General features: G+C 44.9%; 1 protein-coding gene across 3 annotated transcripts in view; it reads right to left on the reverse strand.

The window, feature by feature from the left end:
* Positions 1 to 25,879, reverse strand: part of GABRG2 (gamma-aminobutyric acid type A receptor subunit gamma2) — a 561,032-nt gene that overhangs the window by 189,683 nt on the left and 345,470 nt on the right. For all 3 annotated transcript variants that reach the window (XM_078653408.1, XM_078653407.1, XM_078653409.1), the window contains 2 exons: positions 5,139 to 5,221; positions 2,525 to 2,662 (listed from right to left, as the gene is read on the reverse strand). In XM_078653408.1, coding sequence (XP_078509534.1) covers positions 2,525 to 2,662; positions 5,139 to 5,221 — 221 coding nt within the window. The remainder of the gene's footprint in view (positions 1 to 2,524; positions 2,663 to 5,138; positions 5,222 to 25,879) is intronic.

A 25,879-nucleotide genomic window follows, 5' to 3' on the forward strand; every position in this document is an offset into this window, starting at 1 on the left:
TTGTAAACTTTAGCCCAAGGTGGGTTTCTATACCACTGTAACTGATGGTTTCATGCTACAAGAAAAGCGAAAGGTGAGCATTGTGAAAGCTTTTCTTATACTGAATATGTAAATCAATATTCCACTGTAAACTGTTATGGAAAATATAGTGCTATAATTTTTTTTTTTTAAATATTTGATATACATTTTTTAGATCTAATTAGACATTTTGATTTTGATGGAATTCCAATTCCATAGTCTGAAAACTTTTTGAATTCAGTGGATTTTTTTTGCACGCCCTGTTGGGGTAAAATTTATTTAGAAGGCGAAAACAGTTCAAGCTATAATATAATGAATCATCTCGATTTCAGAGAATTTCAGACACAGCAGCCTTTAGCTTTTGAATCATAATTGAATCTCCATTCAGAGAACAGAACTCACAACACCATTTTTCTGTAGTTTGAGAGTCTGATTTTAAACTTTTGTCTGCTTTACAGTCCATCTTTGGAAAGTCTTTCTTTAAAGTACACTGCTAGCCTGTTTTAGGATCTAGAAATGATATCATGGAGTTTGAAAGAGGTGCAGTGGACTCCAAATATTGGCTTATCCAGAATTTGTTGTTTGGAGAAGATAACGCCTTTTTGAACAATGACTATCTGCCCCAGTAGTTCAGGCTTTCTCTTGAGGCAACTAAAGGACATATGTATACGCCCTTTGCACCGTTGGAGCATCACATTTTGTGATGCTTTGGTGGAGCAAACCTTGAAATCATATCTATTAGGCCACACAAAGCCACTTTGAGTGGCTGTGAATGGCCTCATAGATATGCAGTAAGGCATGGAAATACAAATCACCGCGTTGACTTACTCTGCACTTGGGAGTGGGCTTTGCAGTAGGTGTTCCTCCGTAACACCCAAGGATTTTGGTGCTTCCCCAAATTTACAAAACCATGTTAACCCGGGGATGTGCCAAAACTTTACACCTACTGAAGTGAGGCATAACAAGGAGAAAAACAGGCACACTTGCACTATGGTGCCAGGGTGACTGCGTTGGCGCTAGGCTGCCAAAATGGTTTCAGTGCAGGTGGAAAGGACAGGAATGCACTGTACTGGATATATATGGTGCATTCTTGTCCTTTCACTCTGACATTGGGCAGGTGACTTGCTACGCTGCCCTAAGCCAAAACCCCAGAAATGGGGGCCTAAGCGTCTTGTGGAAGGTAAGCAAAAAGTTCCTGTGAAAAAGACAAGTAACTTCAATTAGACCTCCGAAGAAGCTAGAACACTGTTGAAGTGGAAATTTGGTGAAAATGTAATACCATGCAAGCCACCATGTCATGACTGCCTGGTCTGATTTGTTTTACTTTTAGTTTTACAGAAACAAATCAAAAAGTAATGTTTCAGAGGTGAATGTGAGTAGTTGCTGTATAAGTGCAAAATGTATAGAAAGATCACTAAATGAGCTAACGATTTCGGCACTAGAATTCTGAGGGGAAAGGAGAAAAAAAAAATTTCTTGAGTGAATTTCTATTGAAAGAAAAAAGGTCGGTACTATACCCTATTTGATGGTAGAATTTCTGTACTTGATACTACGGCTTTCCAGTAAACACATTTATTACCCTAATATTTGACAATACATATCCACTCTCATTAAAGAAAATCTACTCTCTAAATGCCTAATTTAGACTAAAATGGACTGGTTACTTCGTCACAAAAGAGACAGATGTCAGTTGTACAAGTGTCATGAGATATAATGGACTAGAAATACACCAAACGGGCCATCTGTCATGTTTGTGACTGTGTGACGTGGCGGCTAAACTCTAAATCAGGCCACTCTTCTTGTTTTCATTCAATCAATGTAATACAAACACTTTAATCCTTCAATAGGGTTTAACACTCAATTGACCCTTTTAACAAAATCGCATAATAAAATCATTGTTCTGTGCTATTTTAGATCATATTATATATATAGGCTTATTTACCCAGTTCCAGGCTCCATGTTGTCACTTGTATGGAGAACGGTAAAAAAAATGTTGTGTGTATAAGATGCCTCATTTGACAGGGCTCTTTTATAGATACCCTTTTATAAACACCTGCTACTACTATATAAGTATTCATCTTAATAATAACATACTTCAAAGAATAGTTGCTGCTATAATCAACGGTAATGGTTATCCATGAGTTGATCTCAAAAGCATGAAAGTCTGATTCAACCCTTCGCCTATAAAACCTGTGACTTGCGCAGCACACAGATGTATATATCAACAGAGTGACCTTTCCGACTTACCCAGATGGCTGGGTCCTATTCATGGAGACTAGAAATAACTCGAGGAAAAGTAAGACTTCTTTGAACAAGAGGATTTCAATTTCATACCAAGGCATCTTTATTAGAAATAGCTCGTCCAGTAACTGGGTACATTTAAAGTGCGTGCCATCAATGTGTCTTGGAAGACACTGATATCCTTTAGGTAATATGTATGCCAGTACATTTGCTATTCTAGCATGACCATATTTTCATTGCATTGGGAAACAACTTCAATTCCTACCTGAAGTAGTCTTCACAGTGTTGGAAGTATTCCTTAGGCCCTCAAATGAAAACTGATACAGTCTCCAAGATTTTGTGTCTCCAACCTCCACTGAGACACGCTTCCATCTGTAAATGATCTCTTCCATGGGGTAGCCATCTGGAATACAAACAGGCAGAGTTAGAAAACGACTGTCGGTTGTGAGTGTCTACGTGAAATAATTAGCATTCAAAACGAACATTAAAGAGTGTGCCTCAACCACAAGGGCAGAAATGTACAGCCACTAGTAAGTAGAACCAGACAAGTTTTAATATATAAAAATCTATAGAGACTTCGAACATATGGTGCAAAAAATGAATTACTAAACATGAATTCAAACTTTGTTAAGGAAAGTGGGGAACCTGTAAATTAGGCCTAACACTAGTAGTAATAGATCACAGAAAAACAAGAACAACTTTCTTTTAGCCAATTGTTAAGAGCACTCTGAGTTTCCATTTATTATGAACTACACTTTATTTGTTCTTTTTTAGGTGTACCCATCTCATAGTTGTCTTTTCATAGAACATCATAATTACTAGAGCTATTTCTCTTTCAAATAATTGTGTTCTTTTGATTCTAAAATCAAACAGCGCCTCCTTTTTAGACAACGCTTGACTCGAACTAGACGCATTTTGTGAAGTAGTGATTAATTAGGTAGGTTGCAGTCGTGAATACATATTCCATTTTGAATCCACTGTTATCAATATCTTACTGCAATTGGTATTTTGTGTCTGGGGCACATACGTAACTTATAAAGAATATCCTGTGTTCTGCCAAGTCATGCTCCCTTTACCATCCCTAGTTTTCAGTGTGAGTGGACAATGCTCACTGTAATTTAAAACATCTGTGCAAATATCGTTGTAGCATCCACATTTTCTGCTAGTAAAATATAAAATGAAACACACCTAAGTTTAACAGATGATGTGTTCTGAAAATAAGCGAGCATCAGATGATTTTGTGAGAGTTGTAGTATCTTCAGTTTCTGACACGTCCCAAACAAATTACCTTTATCACTCATGTTGCAATTGTGTAAAATGTATACTTGATGATCTGTATCTATGTGGATGCTAACATGTTTCTCCATGTGACCAATTTGCTGATAATTTTTCATAACAAGAGACTGCTCTTACATATAGACTACTTTATGTTTCTTATCTTTGTAATTACTGCCCAACGTAGGAATAGACTATGAAAAATAACCATGCGTTGAGGAAGTTTCACCACAATCTGCACTGACTTGACAGTACAAAATAAACATCGACACCAACAATGGCAAAGTCAAATGTTTGAACTCGTCAGTAAGACCAAAAGCAATTTGGCAAATTATCGTCAATGCAAAGGTTGATATTGCAGTTATTGATCTGTAGCAGCGCCATTATATTTAATTTGGTTAATAAAAATCTGCTGATCTGCATGTGTCACTGAAGCCGAAGCCCCAGACACACTCTCCGCTGAGAAGATGCATAGACACTGGCAAATGCCCAATAAACAGCCTGAGGCTCTGACAGGACGTTTCCCAGCCTTTCCAATGAGGAAATCTCCATGCTAATCCAATGTCACCACTCCTACCCACCACTAATGGAGTATGTTTACACCTATAGGATTGCTAATGAGGACCAAGATGAGCGGATCTATGGGCTGATCTCCAAAATTCCGATCTGATAAATGTTTTCAATCTCAAATAATGGAATGTCCAATCACATTCTACACAGGTTGTCTTAATTCCAGGGACAGCAATGGCTTCGGTTCATTTGAAAGCATGATGCACTGTGAGAAGGCCTGGATGACAGAAGTAATATACGGTAGGTTTCACATCAGTGGTGTCACAGGCAATGCATTGCATTCAACAGTGGCATATGCATTTCCAGGAAACAATCATTTTGCATGCTGCATAAGGGTGCAGGAGGACAGGAACCAAATGAGGAACATTCAGGGATTCAGCATAGTTCCTTATTGAATCTGACACCTCAACATCAACAAGTAATAATCAGGTTTAAATCGCAGCGATGTTCTCAGACAACCTGTCAGACTTTTTTTTATTAATGTTGATCAAATCCCCGGGAGAAACCAAGGAAAAGTACTTTAGTTCTTCAGTTCTGTGAAAAGACTACCCTCCCAAAACATGTGGGCTGACCACAGTATTAAAAATTGTTCAAATGTTGATGACCATTTAGCTGTGCACAAAATGTATTTTTAACCGCATGCGTGCGGTGCAGATTTCCGCGCTGCAGTTCGCAAAAACCCGCGGTTCATGACGAGCTCAGCTCGTCATGAGTGTACGAGAGGTGTACCTCATGACGAGCTTAGCTCGTCATGAGCGTCGAAAAGGTTAAATATTGAGATCTGCCATTGTAAGAAGCATTGAGCAAAGTATGTCAATTAGGCATATTTGGCAAAGACCGGGAGAGAAACATCTCTGGGTGGTAAGAAAGAGCATTGGTGCATCCTCGCCCATCTCCAGTCTTTGCTTGAAAGCCAAGGTGATGATGAGTTTGCATTCTAAAGCTATGCGGTTGCCGAGGAGCTGCAGTAGGTTGCAAGAGTAAATTGCTGACCAGTATATTCATTATCAAACACTCCTGACTGCATTACTTACAGCTCGAAAATGATAGAGGGCAGGAGTGCTTGTCCATTGGGAAGTTGTTCAGCTTCAACTGACATTCAGCATCTATTGTCAACCTAGAGAGAGAAACAAGAAAGATCACTTTCGGAAAGAAATGGCAGGTTTGAAGAAACACAATAGCATTTTTAAACAGATAGCCTTCAAAGTAATGCAGTTACCACTGAAATCAGCAGTGCTACCCTTCTAAATAAATTGTATAAGAAAATTCATTAAAATTGCTCTATGCCACGTCAACTTATCCACCAATAAACAATTCTCTATTCTGTTATTTCTAGCAGGGTATTCACCCCTCTGCTGATTATTTGATCCAGAAACATACTCAGAGACTTACAGGTTGCTGCTTACCCCTTTGCACATCCTTTTACTCAGTTAATAAGCAAAGAGAACATAGAAGAAGGACAGTGATGGTAGCAGCTAATGAGTAAATGTCAGAGTAAATCATATTCAGCATTAAAACACCCAGACAAAGCTGATAGATACTACAGAACTGAAAGAGAAGAGTTCTGGAGAGCCCCTGACTGGAACATCAAAGTGCCATGTAGTGATCCCAGTGAGGTCCACACATTATACAGTTAAGGATTAAGTCTCCAGAGAGAGATAACTCACTTTCTGTAAGGCAAAATCAAATACAGAAAAAAAAATATGAGGTGATTGGCCCAGACATAGACCACTAAGAGAAAAAGCAGTAAAAAAACATAGAATGCAACACAGATATCTTCGAGCTGCTAAATATATGCCCATGATCACAGATGTACTGAATCAATGGCTTTATAAAAATAGAAGGATAAGGTAGGGTGGAAGTAATTGGAGTGAGCACTGAGCAAGCAACACATGAACAGAAAGAAGGGCACGTGAAGAAATCTGAATAAAGAACAGAAAATGGAAGTCAAGAACAACAGGTATGAAATAACTGTAATTGGATTAACAATGAAAACAGACGCACCTCTATGCAGGTGATGCAAGTGAATGCTGGACATGCGAAGTGGAGTATTGTATATGTACATTGATAATAATGTGCATCACTAGGAGTTGTCCCCCTGCATATCATAGCTTGAATATCAAGGTATAAATATATTGAAAACAAAATATTCAATCCCAAATATTATATGTAAGGTAAGTGTAGATTTTCCATATGTTTCTCCACATTTATACATGCCTTGACGATATATATCTTCAGGATACGTAGATGCGGAGTTAGGAAGAGAAGATCTATTCTCTCTCTATAAGCACTTACATTTTGAAAATGTTGTCTTTGATATTTTCTCCATGATATTTTTGTGAATCTTAAAGTTCTCAAAACTCTGTGGTACAATCTTAGTAGATAAATTTGCGGTAAGAGATGCATCTTTAGAATATTTGTGTGCACAGAAAATTCATATACCATTAGAGCAAGTTGCAGCTGGTTTCACCAGAAAATCAAGGGCTGAATTAGGTTTATCCACCCGTATCCAACAGTGAGGGCCAATGCCATGGGAGAAATAATTTATATGGTAGTGTAGCCTGCTGCACAGGCTACACGGCCGCTGGTGCGATTCTCCATCAAGGCTCTGGGGCTGCTCCCCCCTAAAATTATTTCCTTCAAATTCCAATACAAATATTAAATAGATACATATATTTAGAGAAACAATTGTATCTCTAAACCAATCAATGTATTTAAGTCTGGGCTGTCTGTTCCAGGCTGTCTACCCCACATCGTTCTGAAGCAGGAGACGTAAGCCAGGCAGTAATCAACTTTCTGAACTGTGACACATGACGCAGGTTTTGTGTTCTAAAACCCTTCATAATGAATCATTGCTATTTTAGTCCATGGCATTATCCACTATTGGCCAGTGATGCTGTCAGAGTCATGGTTTGGGGCGCTAGAGTCTCCGTCCCCACTAGAGAGCAGCTGTCTGTCCTTCAGAGACATAGATCCAACCCTTTCTGATTCATCACAAGTAGGAGTGGATGCATGCACATGTGTTTTGGTGCCTTGTCCTCAGTAAAGGTAGATGTTAGAATGCTAATCTTCTGTTATGTATATTGTTCTGAGACCCCTCACAAGCCTAACATCCCCCACTGTGACATCCCCGGCCTTGGCTGCACCTCGCTGGCCCCGTTAGAAGTGGAGCTGTTGCATTTGTCCACTCGCAAAATGGATCTAAAAGCCGTGCACGCCAGGATTATCATTCCCTTGTGAAGTTGATCCAAATATCCGCATTAAACACAAAACGAGAGATATGTGCTACAGTAGACAGTTATCTGCTGTATGACATTAAAACTGGCCCTATCTTCATGCCCTTAACAACAATAATGTCAAAAACATGGATTGATTTTTGAACAATGAGTGTTAAACATTGAGGTAATGTATGTCAGTAAATTAGTGGCCTACTTAGGATGGCAGCGGGACGGCCTCCAACAGCTCGTCGGTGGCGGCCCCACCTCCATGGGACCCATCACATCTGCCCCCCATATTTCAATGTCGGGCGGATGTGTGGCGGCTGGAAAGGCCGACTGGCACGCATCCGACAGGCTCCTTGAGCACGCCAGTACAGCTGAGGGGTCTGTAGTCCCTACAATTGTGGCAGTGCCTACCAGGCAACGCTGTAGGGATTATGATGTCCCTTCCTGGCCGCCTGTTCATGGTGGTTAGCCCACCAGTAACCGGTAGGTGGAAAGGAACTTTGGGGGCCCGTAGCAGGCCCCTCTTCCCCCCTAGCCCTAAGGTCTGGGCACTGGGGGGCACCGATGGTGTCCCTACATATCCCTGCACCATGTGGCAGGCCCTGCATGTTTCCTGCCACGTAGTGCAGGGATATGTAAAGTGTCCAATGTTTGCATTGCTACGGGTGCTGCAACCAGCAGCACCTGCCTCAATGCAAAACATAGGCATTACAGCCGCAGTGGTGGCGGTCGCATCGTAATGCCTAGTGCTGGACCGCCGACAGCCTGTTGGGCTGTCCTGTCTACGATAGGATGGCTGGCGGATGTAAGTCTGCCCACCATCCTAATCGGGCCCAAAGTTTGTCTCTTATTTCAAGTTTTACTTAATCTTGCCTTCCTTAAGAGTTAGCTATTTAATCATGTTTTGTTTCTTTCTGTATTTTTTCTGTGCATACTTTGAGCTGTGCCGTTGTTTATGAGAGGCTTTGATTGAGAGCTCTGACGCTGAACCCAAAGAAAAGTGCTTGTCAGTGGTTTGGCCTTTCTGTAGAGCACACAGAACAATAGTAATGTATTCCAGTTGTTATTGCAATTTTGTGAAAATATGTGCGAAGGGGGTACACAGATGGCAAAATATTTACAGGGCAAAAGCAAAAGTAAATAAACTGTCTAAAAGTAAATATATTGCCTAAATGTGAGTGAGTGCTGTGTATGTTTGGAAAAGAGGGAGATGCAAGGAAGTGCATTCCGGGAAGAGTGAAAAGAGGGTACTGAAGAAGAAAGAGGTGATTGAAGATGTGAATTAGATGTTGGCATATTACACAGGCTGTCTATTAAAAAGGATATTGCACAGTTGGTTGTGTTTGATTTTGTATTGCTACATGTATGACATCTTATCTGAAAAAACCTCAATAAAGAAATAAAAAATAGAAAAACTCTCAATGTGGTACAACTTGTCACACAACCACAACACTCCATAGGCTACATCCTCAAACGTGTCTTGAAAACATAATCAAAAATCCAATGCAAACCACTTATTCACCTAGGCTGGATGGACCACTTTGCCATCCATATCTTTCTGCTTAGTACTCTACCAACAAACCAAGGCAAACACAAAAGAGAGGACCAAACCTTCAGATCATTCTAAGACTTCTCCATAATCAACCTAACCCTTGAATGCATCTCTCATCTTAGAAATTCCATGTATGACATCAACACCCATCTAATCAACTACCTTTTGCATCCCAAAGCCTTCAGCACCCTGTACTTTAGAGAACACGTTGACAATAAATAATCATTCAGAAAACAGAAAAGAAAATTAATATGAAAAAGAATTCCTGATGACCTCACGGTACTGAAGTCACTCTGCACAACACACAGATAGATAATCAAATCAGCCAAAGGAAAGTACTATGCCAATAACACTAACCCCTATGCACATATAAGTGTAATTTGATCAATCTCTTTCTCAGTCAGAACATTCATTGACAACGCAAAGTTTGCTTCATTTCATATACCCACCCTTTCCTGTAGATTTCTGGCCATCCTTCAAAACTTATCTCCTGCAGATCTTGTCAACATACTCAATTCCCTCAAAGCCAGTTCTTATAAAGATAATACCTTACCCTCATCCTTCATCAAAGCTGTCTATGAGAATGCTTTTTCACTCCTATACATCATTGTCAATGTCTTAAGGCCTCTTCTCTGGAGCTCTCATGATAGGGACGATCCTGTCTTTCCAAAAGAAACCTATACAAGATCCTGCTGATCTTGCCAACTACTGAACTATTATTCACATAGTATTCAAAGGCAAAATAATTAAAAAAGCAATCTAAGCTGCACACCAACATCATATTAATACTAAAATCTTCTGCATGACTAGCAGTCTGGCTTCAGATCACAATGCAGCATGGAGACTGCCATCTTTCACAACGTAGATGATGCCCTACTGACAACTGATGAAGATGACTCATGCCTCTTGATATTGCTAGATCTCCTCTGCTTTCGACACAGTCGAACATCCCACCCTCATATGTATCCACACCTTGTAGTCTCACTTAGGATTCACCAGTAATGTCCTTCACTGGTTCTCCTCCTACCTTTATATTATCATGTTCATATATGATGTATGGTTTTCTGCTTCCCTCCTCTTTCAAGTCATTTTTAATTATTTTCTTTCATTTATGACTCAAAATTTTGTCCAAAGATAATGTCTCTGCAAATAATTTTGAATGGGAATAATTCCTTCGGATTGATGATAATAAAATATAGGTTCAAGACTTCGATATCTGTTTCAACATGCCCAATCATACTCACTATGCCCAATCATACTCACTGTGCCCAATCTATTGTCACTCCTCCTGCGGAAAGTGATTATTTTCCCACATTTGCTTCTGCCCTAATAGTCCACCTCAGCCTGATTGAGGACCACTACAGATCCGGTAAACATGAACACAAGGCTTTTCTCCTAATAGTCTGTCTACATTCTCCACACAGAAAAGCCAATAAAATACATGTTGTTTGTGTAGCCAGTGATGAAGTATGGAAGCTTATAAATATTCAATACATAAATACATCTATTTGTTAGATTATGCTATCTTTACTATATTTAACCCGTTCCATGCTGCCGTCGGCCGTTGGACGTCGCGAGCGCTACCTCGCTGGTGCTGCGCACGTCCAACGGCCGACGCAGCCCCGCCCGCTCTTTAGAACGCCCGCACCGCAGCGTTGCGGTTAAGGCTTTAAGTAGATAATTGAATAATGCTTTCATTTAATCTACACAGGTTTATTGATTTTTTTAAAAATATTTCAGTTTTCTGCTTAGTGCTTCCCAGAAGGTAAATGTAATTTACACCGCACGACCTTTACCACGCTGCCATTACAACGCAAGTCGTTACTACGACTTGCGCTGGATAGCCCTGCTGGTTAAGGAATATTGTAATTTTATATTTCAACACCTTCCCTACTGTTACGTGGGCTGGTGTTATAATAATCCTCAATCTACGCCCTCCAACGCAAGTCGTTGTAACGACTTGCGTTGTAAAATCCGAAGATGTAAAGTACCGCGATCAAAATGATCGCGTTGTACTATCATACATCCTTTTCAGAAAATAGTGAACACACAGGCATATAAAATTAATGACATAATTTAAAGGATGGAAATGACAGCAGGTACAATCTGCTACAAGCATCACTGGTATACGCATCGATGTGAGAAGGGGCGATGCATAATGGTGTGATCTTAATCTCTTCCACCCGAGAACGATTCATATATAGTGTGCAGAGAATGACTCCAAGGTTCCCGACGCTTATGCCTGACTATGCATTAGCCCTCCTGGCTTTCATGAGGGGTAGGCTTCGTCACCTTACATTGATAATGCAGTTGTGTTATATTTTCTGTACCATATAATGGAGAGAGGCAAGTCATTTTATCTTCGATTTGTAATTATCCGCCACAGATTCAGAGAAATCACAAGTAAACTTTGTAGAAGTTCCCAGAAAAGAACTTGAAATTTTGGTTGACGAATTGAATTTATTTGGGAAAAAATCTCTGGTTATTCCTGAGGCCAAAAAAAGTAAAGTTTTGCTCAATAAACAGAAACAAAATAAGTTCAATAAAGGATGGCACATAAATGGTATGATTTGCAATCGATTGACGCCGGGTAAAAGACCAGAAAAAGTCCCTCAAAGGCCAGCGGCTAAATAAGAGGAATGATCTATTTCGACCTCCGGGTTCGTTGTGAAAAAGTCACAGCTGCTTCTTTGTACTGCTGCACTGATCTTGTTCTCAATTTTTAATGAGACAAGTACGTGTTAATGTCAGATCTCTGACAAGGCATGCGAGTTATAGAGGCTGCCCTCGTCTTTCAGAGGAATATTTGCAGCTACTAAATGAAGGCTGTTGTACTATCTGTGTTATTTTAATATCACTTTCTCCCGTTCGCATATTTTCATAAAATGAATTAATATAATGTTTGTATCATGTATGTTACATCAACATTATTTGTGAAATTAAACTGTTAGAAGCAGCAATATTAATGAATGCTTCTGAAGGCACTGTCACTAGGGAGATCTAATATGAAAATTAAGACTTTCTTACTTTGACTTACTAATTGCAATTAAGGAACATCATTACTTTACATTGGCAGCTTCGAAGAGCAGGCCCGAAAAAAGAATTAATATCATTGAAAACAGTACAATGCAGACAAAAAAGTCAATATTGCACTGGCAAAGAGGAAGATATTCACAATGCACACGCATTGTAGGGGAATGCAAGTCTCTTTTAAATAAAGAACAGAAATGACAATAATGAATGGACACTTTGGTGGAGGTACCATGGAGCAAGCTGGGGGCTCATCGATTGGCTCAATCACAGGGAAGATCTTCGCTGTCAACCATGCTTCAGGCGCAGGCCCCTGCTGCGCATCTGGTGGAGGAGGGACCCTGCAGGAGGGCGCACCCTGGCAGACCTGTTTCTGGGAGTGCTGGTGTACCGTGCTGGTGGTGGCCCACAGCGCCCTCCCCCCACCCTTTCTTTCTTAGCCGCCCTTGACCAGAGAATGTACATGCTGCCCTATAGAGTGTCCTGCTCCAAATGCAGCAGCTGCTGAGGAAACTGAAAAGGCTTCAGCAGCAAATCTGACCTTCGTGGGGCTGCAGCGGTAGACGGACAGCAGATGGCCCAGGAGCGAGGAGCTCCCATATTCATCCTCAGACCTCACCTGCAAGGAGAAGAGGGGAGACCCCCAGCCTTCCCCTCGCATACTAGCTCCTGCCCCGAAAGCCTGCCTAGCTAGACGCCTTCCTATTTGGGTGCTCTTTCCTTGCCACGTGCATGCTGTGGTGGGGGACCATGCACCACTTGATGCCTGCTTTCTTTTGCCAGCTTCCTGTTCCCATGAAAGGCGCAGAGGATTGTTCAGAGGTGCCTCTTCTCATATATGGATTCAGACCTCATGAGGCCTCAGGAAGATGTCAGTCTACTCTTATTTGTGCCTGGACTACTGCTGAGGTTTTCACACTCACGAAGGTGATCCCCCAGGAATGATGCTTTCCCTAGAACTAATCATTCTGGGCTCCAGTTGGGGGTGGAGACTATCTGCCGTGGACACCTGGATCACCCAAAATCATGTCTGCCCCTACTTGGCTCTGATGTCACCATCTGCCCTTTGCACAAAAGTACAATCCTAATGCTGCTAGCATTCTTCTAAGCCAAATGTTGGCGGATTGGCTCAGGAAGGGGTGAGTGCTCTGCTGATTCACTGGCCGGTGGGATGCCATTCTTGTTTCCAGCCCTGAGGGGCACCTGGTGGCACCCAGCACATCCCTGTCAGACATGCCCATGGCACCAGACCTTCTAGTAATCTATATCTGCCGACCAACACTTTTTTAGCTGCCACCCCTCAGGTGCTTCTGCCATTTCTACTGGAGGACGAGGCCCACAACAGTAATATTTTCTGGAGCTGCTCTTCTCTGCGTTGATTAGCCTACCTCTTAATGGAAATACCGCAGACATCATTGCATGCATGTGTGCTTAAGGGTATTGCCAGTGCCTAGTTCTCTCTCTTCACTATGACCATGCAAACTGCTGTTGCTGACTGCGTGTCTTGGTGCATAGAAAACAAGAGTCAATATGGCATACAGCTCGTGTGCCATGCCCCCAAACACACAAGAGGTATAGGTAAGGCACCCTTACTACAGGCCATATAGTCCTAAGGCATGCTGCACTATACCCTATGTGTGCACATAACTGCCTGAGTAGATATCACCCTGCAATATCTGTGCCATTCTTGGACATTATAAAAGCACAGGGAACCGATGGAGAGGACATGGTCTTGATACTTGTCATTACGTGTGACCTAGCTCTATGATAACAAAAATTGTGTCTTGATAAATCCCAATTTGGGATTTATTAACACATCCATACAGAAGACCCTTTATAGGGTCCCCTGCAAACCTACCGAGCATTGGTGTGGTCTCTGATTAGTCTTAGCCACCCTGCTACCACCAGACATGTTTCTGATCTGATGGGGTGAGAGCCAGTGATCACAGAGGTGGGGAACAAAGCCTGCTCCGGGTAGAGGTGCTTCACACATCTTCCAAATCAGGATGGCCTTCCAGGGTCGAAAGCTTCAAAGGCTATGCCATCTTTTAAATGCAACCCGGCAGCTCTAGATTGTGGAGGATGCCAACCCTCCTTTCCTGCTCCACATTTTGCAGGAGAAAAGGCAGGAAAATTAGTTAGATGAGGAGGTGTGGTTAATATCCATGCAAATGTTGTCATTAAACACCATGATATATGCAGGCCCGACAGCGGCAATACCAATAAATGCAATAATGATATACACAATAAACTATGCCTGAATAACAATGTTGATACCATAGAAACATTGTCAATGTATGCCATAAACTATGTACGCATAACAATGTCAATATCAGTAAAGACAATATCAATGTACGCTATGACAACTGTACGCACAATAATGAGGATGCCGCTAAAAATGATATCAATGACCGCCATATTAGTTGTATCCGTTATAACAAATGTGTAATTTATGTCTAATTTACCCAAGGTGAACTCCCCATCAACCCTGAGTCAAAGGTACGTAGTCAGACCGGCCCAGGGACCAAAACCCAAGCCTACCAATTGACAGATCACAGGTGGAGTTACACTTAGCCCAAAGACAACCCCAGGGAGAGCCCTGTTCAATCCCAAATATAGGCAGTTACACCACAAAGAGGTCAGAGGAAAAGTGCGGGTTTCCAAAATACCACAAAGTCAGATGCCAAATAAGGTTAGGAATACTCAGCCAATCGAGACCCACCATGCACAACAAATGTAGTGATCACGCCCTACCACACCGGACATTTGGACACATACACACTGGTCCACACTAGCCTCCCCAAGGTTGAGAGCCACCTGTGTCCCCCTTATCAGATAGTTTTACTTGTTGTTTATGACTATGATGCTTTTCTAAGAATTTAAGATTGGTTAATTGTACGTCACAAACTGTATATTTGTATTCTGTACAGTGAGAAACTTTCTTCAGACTTGACTCTGTTGATACTCTCCTGCCCACTCTGTTCAACTAAACCAACTTGTTCCTGTTTTGTTAAATGCCTCTTGTCTTTTAATTGTATAAGGTAAATTCATATCCTAGCAACACAGCCCTGCACTCAGCTTGCCCAGCCTGGGTAGCGATGAACAAGCTGTGCTCCTGTGGTCTCGAGGCCCTTGCGACCTGCTACCTTAAGTAGTACCCCCAGATTTACTTTCAAGAGTCCTTGTGCAGTGTGTTTTTAAGTGCCCCATTTCGTAGAGCATCAGCTACCAACAACCTCAGCACACTGTTGCCGGACAAATCCGGGATATTACTGAGAATCTGCTGTTTGAATATTGGGCCTGGCCTCCTTACCTAAATCCAGAAGGTGATCTTTGTGATCCAACTATGTGAGTTTATAGGCATTTTTCTATTTTCTCCCATTGAATTCAATGGTGTGTAACTGTGCACAAAAGTGATTTATTTTGCAAACTTGAAAAATTCATATTTTAAAATGTGCTTACTGTCAAACGAAGTTCTTGGTCTGAAAACTTCAATAAAAATCAATGTTATTTTGGGAAATTTGTCTCAGATGTATTCTTGAGTATGTATCTCATTTATTGCCTCTGTGAGTACAACAAATGCGTAGCACTGCCCTCTGATGAGCCTAACTGCTTGTCCACACTACCAAAAATAGAGAGTTAGTAGTACCTACTTTATCCTCTGTATACAAATCTGGATCTCACTGGACTCTCTACAAAGTGTACTTCGTTTTAGTGCACTATACAGACAGACAGTGTTCTATAGGGGCAAAATGGAGTCATCTTCTAACCTTGCTTCATTCTAGCTCCAGGTGGAGGTAGGTGACAACTTCAGTGGACTAAACGCCACTCCCCCCATGGAAAGACTCAACCCCTCCACACTCACGTTTGGGCAGACAGGGCCTATACCGCGTGATTGATGTTCTGAACCAGGACAGGGACAAGGACAAATCCAGATCCCCCTGAAGCACATACATCTCTCAGAGGGCTGAAACATGCGCTTGTTTCAGACTCTGGCCCTAGATATGTTGTGCTCCATTTCTCTGACAAGTTATCCATGGTCCTACCAACAATTATATTCTTTGCTGAAGTTTCATATTACATTTCCCCTGCTTGGGGTACTGGTTTCTTTATTGTACAATGCTTGTATTGTAATTAATTGTTATGTATGGTTGTGCCTTTTGGTGGAGGGATTTCATGGTGTTGGTGGGGTGAGGAGCTTGTTTCTTTTCAGACTGTGGCTCTGTTGTCCTCACGCCTGTAGACCTAGAGCTGAAGGAGAGGCATGCCTACTATGGGTTGCCCCTTCCACTGTCCTATATCCCCATTATCAACCCAGATGACCCTTCACATACCTTCACTCTATGGCCGACAAGATCTCCTAGTGTCCACAGCCATGGTTAGTTCTGAGGACCACAGTTTCTTAGTTGCCTCTTGCGTACCTTGACAGAGAACTCACATTGCTTATTTCCTCACTCACTCTCCCGGCTGTAACTACAATCTCACTGGGCATGGCTTTCCCACTGGGTACAAGCTTTAGGGCAGGGGTGCCTACCTCCCCCATAATATTCATGTGGGCACCTTCCTTTATACATAGTGATGCCTCATCCACCGACTCTCTGTGTCATGTCCATGAATGTTAATGGCCTGTCCAGTTTTGTTAAATGTAAAAATATCCTTAATTTCTCCTGCCCGCATAATACTGATTTGGCATTCCCACAGATGTTTCACTTGCCCACAGGCAAAGTGGAAAAGTTATGTATGGACTGGGTGGGGGGGGGGGAGAAACTATACTATAGCTTTTGATCGCCAGACCTCTTCCAGATCATAAAGAAAATGTGGGGTTGCTATTTTGATACATAATCTCTCTCACATACCTTATTGAAAACTTGGGCAGACCCAGAGGGCAGGTACATCTTTGGGAAACTGAAGCAGGGAATACACATTGTTGTCTTGAGTTTAGTATATACACTCATGGGCAGTGCGGCTAACTACTTTACTTACAGTACGTTCCTCTGACACATGTAGAAACATATCTGTAACAGTTATAATGATGTAATCTTTAAACCTGTTTTTTTCAGTCTTGTTTTTAACAAGTTGTTTATTATGATTCCAAAACAAAGCCATCACGTGTTTTGCATAATCTCGACTTCAACAGGGCTCCTTAATTATTGGATTCAGCAGTAGATAACAGGTTGGTAATGCCCGATTTCAAGTGAAGTGCCGGAACAGTCTGCACACTTGCAGATTTGGTCTGCCTCTAAGCTCCAGATTACAGGGCTTCACCCGAAATCAGGCATTACTGAACTTTTATCCAGTACATACTCAAATGCCTAAACATTGATCCCATGGGATTTTCTTCGTTTAGTTACTCATTAAGAGACTTATTACCTCCACTGATCTTCTAATATATTTTTTGGGCAAGGGGTGGAGTGATGGATTTTTCCGCAATGAACTACTACCTAATTTGGAAATCAAATAGTTAAGGAGCCCTGATGAAGTCGTGATTGCGACAAAACACGTGTTGGCTGCGCTTTGGAATAACAATACTCAACTTGTTAAGAACAAGACTGACGAAACCACTTTGAAGATTACATAATTATACCTGATACATATACGTTTTTGCGTGTGCCAGATGAGTGTATATTGACTTATTGGGAACTCATGCTCGGGGTCCTTACTTATGAATGTTGGGTGACGTTTCATCCACTGTGTGCACTGTACTTATTGTTTTTGCGTGCTAATTCTTTGGTGGTAATTCCGAGTGAGCGCTGTAGTACCCTCCATTTCTTATCTCCCTTCCATTGCACTCTGTCATCCTACCGGGGAAAATCTTGGATCATTGCCCAGTACTAATAGAGGTGACTTTGGGGACTAGGCCCCAACGACCAGTTTGTGGCATATGCAGGTCTCCAAACTATAGCATTCCAGAGGACATGGCAATGCTAAAGGCCCATTTTAGGATATACAGAGCAGAAAACAAGCACTCACTCACCTCACCACAGGTGCTTTGGACAGCCAGGAAGGCTGCCTGAAGGGGCCTTTTGATGATGAACAGTGCATCGGTGAAGTGTTGCTGCACCACAGAGACTCACCTGAAAAGGCAGGTCTCCTCCCTTGATGTGTACTATAACAAGGCACCTTCGCTTGCCAATCGTCACAGGCTGGAAATTGCTAAATTCGAACATAATGCACTTTACACCTCTGCAGTCGAGAAGGTGCTCACTATCAATCAATCAATCATGCCATTTGTATAGCGCACTACTCACCCGGGAGGGTCTCAAGGCGCTTGGGGGGAGTGGTATGCTACTGCTCGAACAGCCAGGTCTTGAGTTGTTTACTGAAGGCGAGATGGTCCTGGGTCAGCCGAAGGTGGATGGGGAGGGAGTTCCAAGTCTTGGCAGCCAGGTAAGAGAAGGATCTTCCTCCGGCGGTAGCTCTTCGGATGCGTGGTACGGCTGCGAGGGCGAGGCTGGTGGACCGTAGCTGGCGGGTGGGCGTGTAGAAGGTCAGGCAGTCGTTGAGGTACTTGGGGCCCAGGTCGTAGAGAGACTTGTGTGCGTGGGTGAGGAGCCGGAACGTGATCCTCTTGTCGACGGGGAGCCAGTGCACGTTCCTCAGGTGGCTGGAGATGTGGCTGCGTCGGGGGACATCCAGGATGAGTCGGGCGGAGGCGTTCTGGATGCGCTGGAGTCTTTTCTGTAGCTTGGCTGTGGTTCCGGCGTAGAGGGCGTTTCCGTAGTCCAGTCGGCTGGTGACGAGTGCCTGGGTGACAGTCTTCCTGGTCTCGGTCGGGATCCAGCGGAAGATCTTGCGAAGCATATGCAGGGTGTTGAAGCACGATGAGGAGACGGCGTTGACTTGTCTGGTCATCGAGAGGGAGGGGTCCAGAATGAAGCCCAGGTTGCGTGTGTGGTCGGTTGGCTTGGGTGCGGTGCCCAGGGCTGGGGGCCACCAGGAGTCGTCCCAGGCAGAGGGCGAAGATCCCAGGATGAGGACTTCCGTCTTGTCCGAGTTCAGTTTCAGGCGGCTGTCCTTCATCCACTCGGCGACGTCTTTCATCCCTTCGTGTAGGCAGGTTCTGGCGGTGTCGGGGTCTCTGGTGATGGAGAGGATCAGCTGGGTGTCGTCGGCGTAAGAGATGATGTTGAGGTTGTGCTGGCGTGCCATGGCTGCGAGAGGTTTCATGTAGATGTTGAAGAGGGTGGGGCTGAGTGAAGATCCTTGCGGGACGCCGCAGATGACTTCGGTGGCCTCGGAGCGAAACGGGGGGAGGCGGACTCTTTGTGTTCTTCCGGCGAGGAACGAGATGATCCACTCCAGTGCCTTCTCTTGGATACCGATGTTGCTGAGGCGCTGGACTAGGGTGCGGTGGCAGACCGTGTCGAACGCAGCGGAAAGGTCCAGGAGGATGAGGGCCACTGTTTCCCCCTTGTCGAGCAGGGTCCGGATGTCGTCGGTGGCTGCGATGAGGGCGGTCTCGGTGCTGTGGTTGGCTCTGAAGCCGGACTGCGAGGGGTCGAGGGATCCGTTCGTCTCGAGGAAGGCGGTCAGCTGTCTGTTGACGATCTTCTCGATTACTTTAGCAGGAAAAGGGAGGAGCGAGATGGGGCGGAAGTTTTTGAGATCGGTGGGGTCCGCTGTAGGTTTCTTCAGGAGGGCGCTGATCTCGGCGTGCTTCCAGCTCTCCGGGAAGGTGGCGGTGTTGAAGGAGGCGTTGATGATGTTCCGGAGTTGGGGTGCGATGGTGGAGTCGGCCTTGTTGAAGACGTGGTGTGGGCAGGGGTCGGTCGGTGATCCGGAGTGGATGGTGTTCATCGTGCGGGCTGTGTCTTCGGTCGTCACCGTGGTCCAGGTGCGAAGGGTGGCGGTGGGGGGGCGTTGGTTCGACGGTTGGGTGCGTGGGTGGGGCGCCGAAGCTGTTGTGGATGTCGGCGATCTTGCGGTGGAAGAACGAGGCGAGGGAGTCGCAGAGGTCTTGTGACGGAGTGATGTCGTTGGTGCCAGTGCTGGGGTTGGAGAACTCCTTGACGATAGTGAAGAGCTCTTTGCTATCGTGGGCGTTGTTGTCCAGTCGTTCCTTCAGGGATTTATTCTTGGTGGTGCGGATGAGCTGGTGGTGCTTGCGGGTAGCGTGTTTGAGGGCGGTCATGTTGTCGGTGGTCCGGTCGAGGAGCCAGGCTTTCTCAAGGGTGCGGCAGGTCTTCTTGGAGTCTTTGAGGTCGTCGGTGAACCAGGATGCCTTCTTGCTTCTGGGTCTGCTGGGAGGGTTCTTTAGTGGCGCGAGGTCGTCGGCGCAGGCGGTCAGCCACTGTGTGAAGTTGCGGGCTGCTTCGTTGGGGTCCGTTGTGTTGGCGGGTGGGCTCTGGCTAAGGGAGGTGGTGAGCTGGTCTGCGGTGATCTTGCTCCAATTCCTGTGAGGTACCTGTTGCGGGTGGTGGCGGGTCGTGGATCTTTTGAAGCTGAAGTGGACGCAGCTGTGGTCGGTCCAGTGGAGTCCGGTGGCGTGGCTGAAGGTGATGTACTTGCTGGAAGAGAAGACGGGATCAAGCGTGTGGCCGGCGTAGTGGGTGGGGGTGTTGACCAGTTGCTTGAGTCCGAGGTTGGCGAGGTTTTCCAGCAGGGCGGTGGTGTTGCGGTCCTTGTTGTTCTCCAGGTGGAAGTTGAGGTCCCCGAGGAGGATGTAGTCGGTGGAGGGGAGGGCGTGCGGGCTGATGAAGTCTGTGATGTCTTCGCTGAATTGTGTGCGTGGTCCCAGGGGTCTGTAGACGAGGGTGCCTCTGAGGGTCGTCTTAGGGTCGGTGTGAATCTGGAAGTGAAGATGTTCGGCTGCGGCGAAGGAGTCGTTGGCGTCGGTCGTGATGCGGATGGTGTTCCTGTGGACGATGGCGATGCCACCTCCGGTCTGGTTGATGCGGTCCCTCCTGATGATCTTGTACCCGTCCGGGATGGCGATGTCGGGTGCAGAGGAGGCGTTCATCCAGGTTTCCGTGAGGAAGGCGACGTCCGGTGATGTAGCGTCAAGGAGGTTCCAGAGTTCCACGGCGTGTCTGTGGACGGAGCGGGTGTTGATCAGGATGCACTTGAGGTGGTTGCTGCTGGTGTTTGTCTTGGCGGGTGCGGGTCAGGTTCGGAGGCAGGTGAACTTGCAGGTGCAGCAGGTGAAGGGTCCGTGGGTGCGTCTCGGGGTGGCTCGGCAGCAGGCGTGGGTCCGGCCGGCATAGAGTGCGTTGAGAGTTGCGGCGTTGTAGGTCAGTCGGGTCGTCTTGCCTCGGCGGGGAGGGCCATGGGTCCTGGCGCTGGGCGCGGGCCAGGCGCGGACGGGCGCAGGCGGGCTTTTTCTGAGAATCATATGTGCTTCTCTTGGACACGCCAAATGCTGAGGATGAACAGGTGGTGCTGTCGCTGGATACAGAGAAGACATTCAACCAAGTCAAAACGCTATACCAGTTTCAGGTTATGGAGCTCTTAGGCCTTGGCTGGGACTTTAGTTTTAAAGTTAAATGGCTCTACGATGGGCTTACGGCTCCAATTAAATGTGAAGGCCCCCAGTCCCATACAATATGATTCAAGAGAGGCATACAACATTGATGTATGCTCTGCCCCTTATTTTTTCTCTTAAACCTCGAGTCATAACTGTTGCCATCAGGATGTCACCCCTTAAATCTAGTATTCCAACCACAGCGGGACTCATTAATTCTTTCTTATACGCTGACAATATTCTGATGATGGTCTCCAACCACTGATGTCCATACCAGCTCTAATGTTGTAGGAAAGTAGGATCTGCTTTCATTGTTTCTCCTACTTCTTTGCTGGTGTCATACTGTTTTTCTGACTATTATGAATAGGATCCTGCTAATCAGGACCCCAGTCGCTGTGCTTCCTCCCTAAATTGGCTATGGTGAGTATCTTGGTACATTCCTAATTGGCTGCTTGTGTACCCTTATGTGGTACAAAGGTACCTAAGTCCTAGGTACACCAGGGGTACCCATGGGCTGCAGCATGTGTTATGCCAACCATAAGGTACCCTCCGAAAATTGGACCTCAGGCCTGCCTTTGCAGCCTGTGTTAGTTAGTGCATGCACCTCTCACGAAAGGTATAAGTCTCCTTATATCTAGCCTCACTGCACTCAATACCTATAAGTCACCCCTTGGATAATCCTTTCCGGTCCGAATGCAGGGTGCCCTGTACTAAGTGAGAGGGTGGTCCTGCATGAGCAGGACATACCTGCAACCTTCGGAGCCATTCTCCTGGGTTGTCAGTGTATCAACCGTTACACGATATAGATTGGCCATGCATCATTACGCAATGACCATCTCTAAATTGGCTGCAATGGACTCCGTCATGTTTGGTATAAAACATGTTGGAATCATACCCACACACACCATAACAGGTGTGGGAGGTATGATTCCATGCACTGTAAATCTCTTTTGGGAGGCTCTCAGTGCTCCCAGTACCAGTCTTCCAGAACCAGACAGCAACCTATGGATGCTGCCAAACTAAGGCACGATTCTGCCCTCCTGCTGCTGGGAGAATCTTGAGCAGGGGAAGGCAGACCACCTCCCAGACAGAGTTTGGTGTATTAGGACAGTGTGGGGCGCCTGCCCGTGCCACTCAGACTGCTTGAGGGGCACAATTGGTGCCCTCCGTGTATACTCCAGCTCATGCCAGTTTGGGGAGCTGTTGGCTCCTGCTCTTTTGTGAAACTGGACAAATGACACGGGAGCCTCCTCCCCACTGTCCTGCCCCTCCACTGGGAGGGACCCCTGAATCATCCCAATCCTTTCCTCAGGGTACTTAATGGCTTACCTATGTGTAGGTCCCTAGATTCATCATGGAATTTGATTCAGATCAGTGTCACAATTCTTCACTCCTGCAGCTGAGCCAAGCTCGAGTAGGGGAAGGCAGAACAATAGGTATCCTGTCACAGGGAGGTGTGAACACCTCCCAGACAGGGTTTAGTGCATTGGGACAGGGTGGGGGCACTTTCCAGTGCCACTGAGACTTCTAGAGTGGCACAATTGGTGTCCTCCTTGCATACTCCAGATCATAACAGTTTGGGGAGCCGTTGGATCCTGCTCTGTGGCAAAACTGGACAAAGAACAAGGGAGTACCCTCCCCACTGTCCAGCCCCACTTCTGGGAGAACCCCTGAATCATCCCAACCCTTTACTTGGGGTATTTATGGGATTACCTGAGGGTGGGTCCCTAGATTTGTCATGGGATTTGATTCAGATCTAACTCCGCTTCCTCTTCAACTTTCTGGACACCCTGACCAAGTGGTGCTGACCGTATCGGACTGACTGCATTTAGCTTCACTTTGAGAACTGAGACTGCAACTGGGAAGACTCAGTCTGCTCCTGACCCCTTCGTTCTGCAAGTCACTGCATCATCAGTGCCCGTGCCCCATACAGGTTCAATCCAGTACCTGTGGACATCAAAAGGCATCCAAAGGAATCTACCTTGGAGTGAAGGAGTCACTCCACTACATTTGCAGGCCCCGCAACTAGCTGACCGAATAACTGATCCTGGGCTCCTATGGACTCAGATTTAGTAACACACAAGGCGATTCACACTGTCTTCAGACCGAGTCTGAGGCCAGGATCCCTCACTGACACTGCCAGAACCAAGTATCTGTGCATTGTGTCAGCTGGCCATTGCCAAGGCTGGGTGACTCTCTTCTCCAGTCATCTCCGGGCCCTGTCGAGGTGCTTCTTTGATTCCAGTAGCCTCCCCTGCTTGCTCAGGGCATACTCTGACTTTCTTAAACGTGGTGAGTCTCATGGACCTTGCTGGTCTAGACACAGAACCTTTTTGCCTTCTTCCCTTCTCAAATCCACCCTTGGGTTCCAACACACTCCTCCAGTTTCTTCGCCAGCAGCATCCACTTGAAGTTCTCCATTGAGGTCTACAGTGGTTCCCAATGTCATTTCCTACCTATGTACCTGGCTTCCCTGGGACAAGTTACCTAGTCTCCTTGGTATCCATGGGTGGAGTGACTCTCGAACCAGCCATCTTCCATGGGGTGTCTTCCAATTCTTCTGGGAAGGGTCCTTTATCTTAACAACTACAACCACGACTCCCCCATTGACTCCACTTGAGCACGTGGTTGTATATTCATTTAGCACACAACCTCCGTGGAGTTACTGGGTCCTTACCGTGGGTGGTTCCTTGGTCCCCCAGAACTTCTAAGTCTTCTGGGTCCACTGCCGACTTCAGTCGCTAGTCGCATTTCACTATTTTTGTATATGGTTTTATCTCCCCCGGAAGCCCACTGTATTTTCGTGCTACTTACTGATTGTATTATCAAAGTATTGTGTGTATTGTAACAAATATATCCAGGGAGGAGATATTGCATTAAGTTAGTGAGTGTCTGTAATAAATAACTATTTTTATAACTCCTCTGTGTGGTTCTGTTTCACTTAATCTGCACTACAAGATTAGATACTGGTGAAACAAGCTGCTTAATACTCCTCCTAGACTAAAATGTCCTTACTAAATTCTTTCTCTGAATTTTCTGGTTACCGATTGAAATGGGGGAAATGTGAGGCAATGCAGATGTCCATAGTCACAACCCTAGATTGCATAAAGGTGTGGGAAGGAAATGAATGTCAAAAGGCAGGAAATATCTACACATTGACTTATTCAGAATACTGCACCAACTAGTACAAGACATCCTATCCCCACTGTTGGCCTCCACTTGCCTAGACTTTGAGAAATTGACCCATCTCCATTTACCTCTCTGGGGCTGAGTGCTGCCTATCAAGATGGTTCATTTAGTTACTGGGGATGCTACTGAGTTACATTCCCAGCTCCCTGTTGTCCCCCATCAAATCACTTATCAAAGACTTCGAGGGGGGGGGCTGACAAACCACAGCTTGGAATTCCCAAACTATATGGTCATACCAAAGCAGAGCTTTTACGCCTGCCCCACATTGGTACAAACAAATGGTAACCACCTGGTTGGGGATGAACGCGAACAAACCGATCAGCCATAGGATCAACATACTATATCATTTTTTCCGATATCCTTGGTAAGCTGGGCAAAAGGGCAAAACATGTTCAATGGCCTCTTTGGGTCCATCACAAAGAGGGCAAGTTCTTTCCAGTTCTCTATTTGATCGTTGCCATTTGGAAGTAAAGGAACATAGAGGAAGGGTCCCATTACGGACTTTCAAACATGATGACTTAGCTAAAGGGGCTTGACCTCATAGAGAAAGGGTTCCAATTTAAAATCTATGTTAAAGTCAATGTATGCAGAAGCTAGGGAACCTGCTCCAACTTGCTTAATGTATGTGGATGTGTTATACTTTAAGGTAGCCTTATCTACCCTACTAAGGTTTGCTGGAGTAGTCCAAAGACTCGCACAGCCTAATTGGATAAAAGTTTGCTTGATATACCTGACCCATGGTATTTTTAAGGCACCCAGTGCCCTAAGTACATCCTCTAAACACTGCCAATAAGCTAGTAGCTTGGGTGTCACCCAAATTCTTTATCAATACAATACTGGTCTACGCCCTGTGTTGTCCCAGGTCTAAGCACAAGGGGATGAGCGTACAACTGACATGGAGATTGGTCAGTGAAGGTCTTAAACAGTTTTCAACTTTATCCAAGGAGCTGCAATCCTTGTGGCCCCAAAGTGCTGCACCATACAAAGTAGCCCCCACAGCTTGCATGTTATAAATGTGTAGGTCGGGCGAAATAGGGCGAAATTGGGAACCCTTAAGGGACCTAATAATTCCACCAGAGTACTTTTCGAGCTTCAACTAACATTTTACAATATGCGGAGACAGATCGAAACGTTCGGTAACTGTGACCCAGATGTAATCATAGATTGAAACTTGCTTCAGCCATACTCCGTGTAGTTCAGGGTTGGCCCTAGATGTTGGACAAGTATGTAAGACCAGGTACTTAATCTTGCTGATGTTCACCTCCAAGCCCCTCTACCTGCAGAAGAAGGACCCAAACTGTGCTAAGTGCTTTTAAAGCC

This window comes from Lissotriton helveticus, chromosome 7, assembly GCF_964261635.1.
Source record: "Lissotriton helveticus chromosome 7, aLisHel1.1, whole genome shotgun sequence".
NCBI lineage: Eukaryota > Metazoa > Chordata > Amphibia > Caudata > Salamandridae > Lissotriton > Lissotriton helveticus.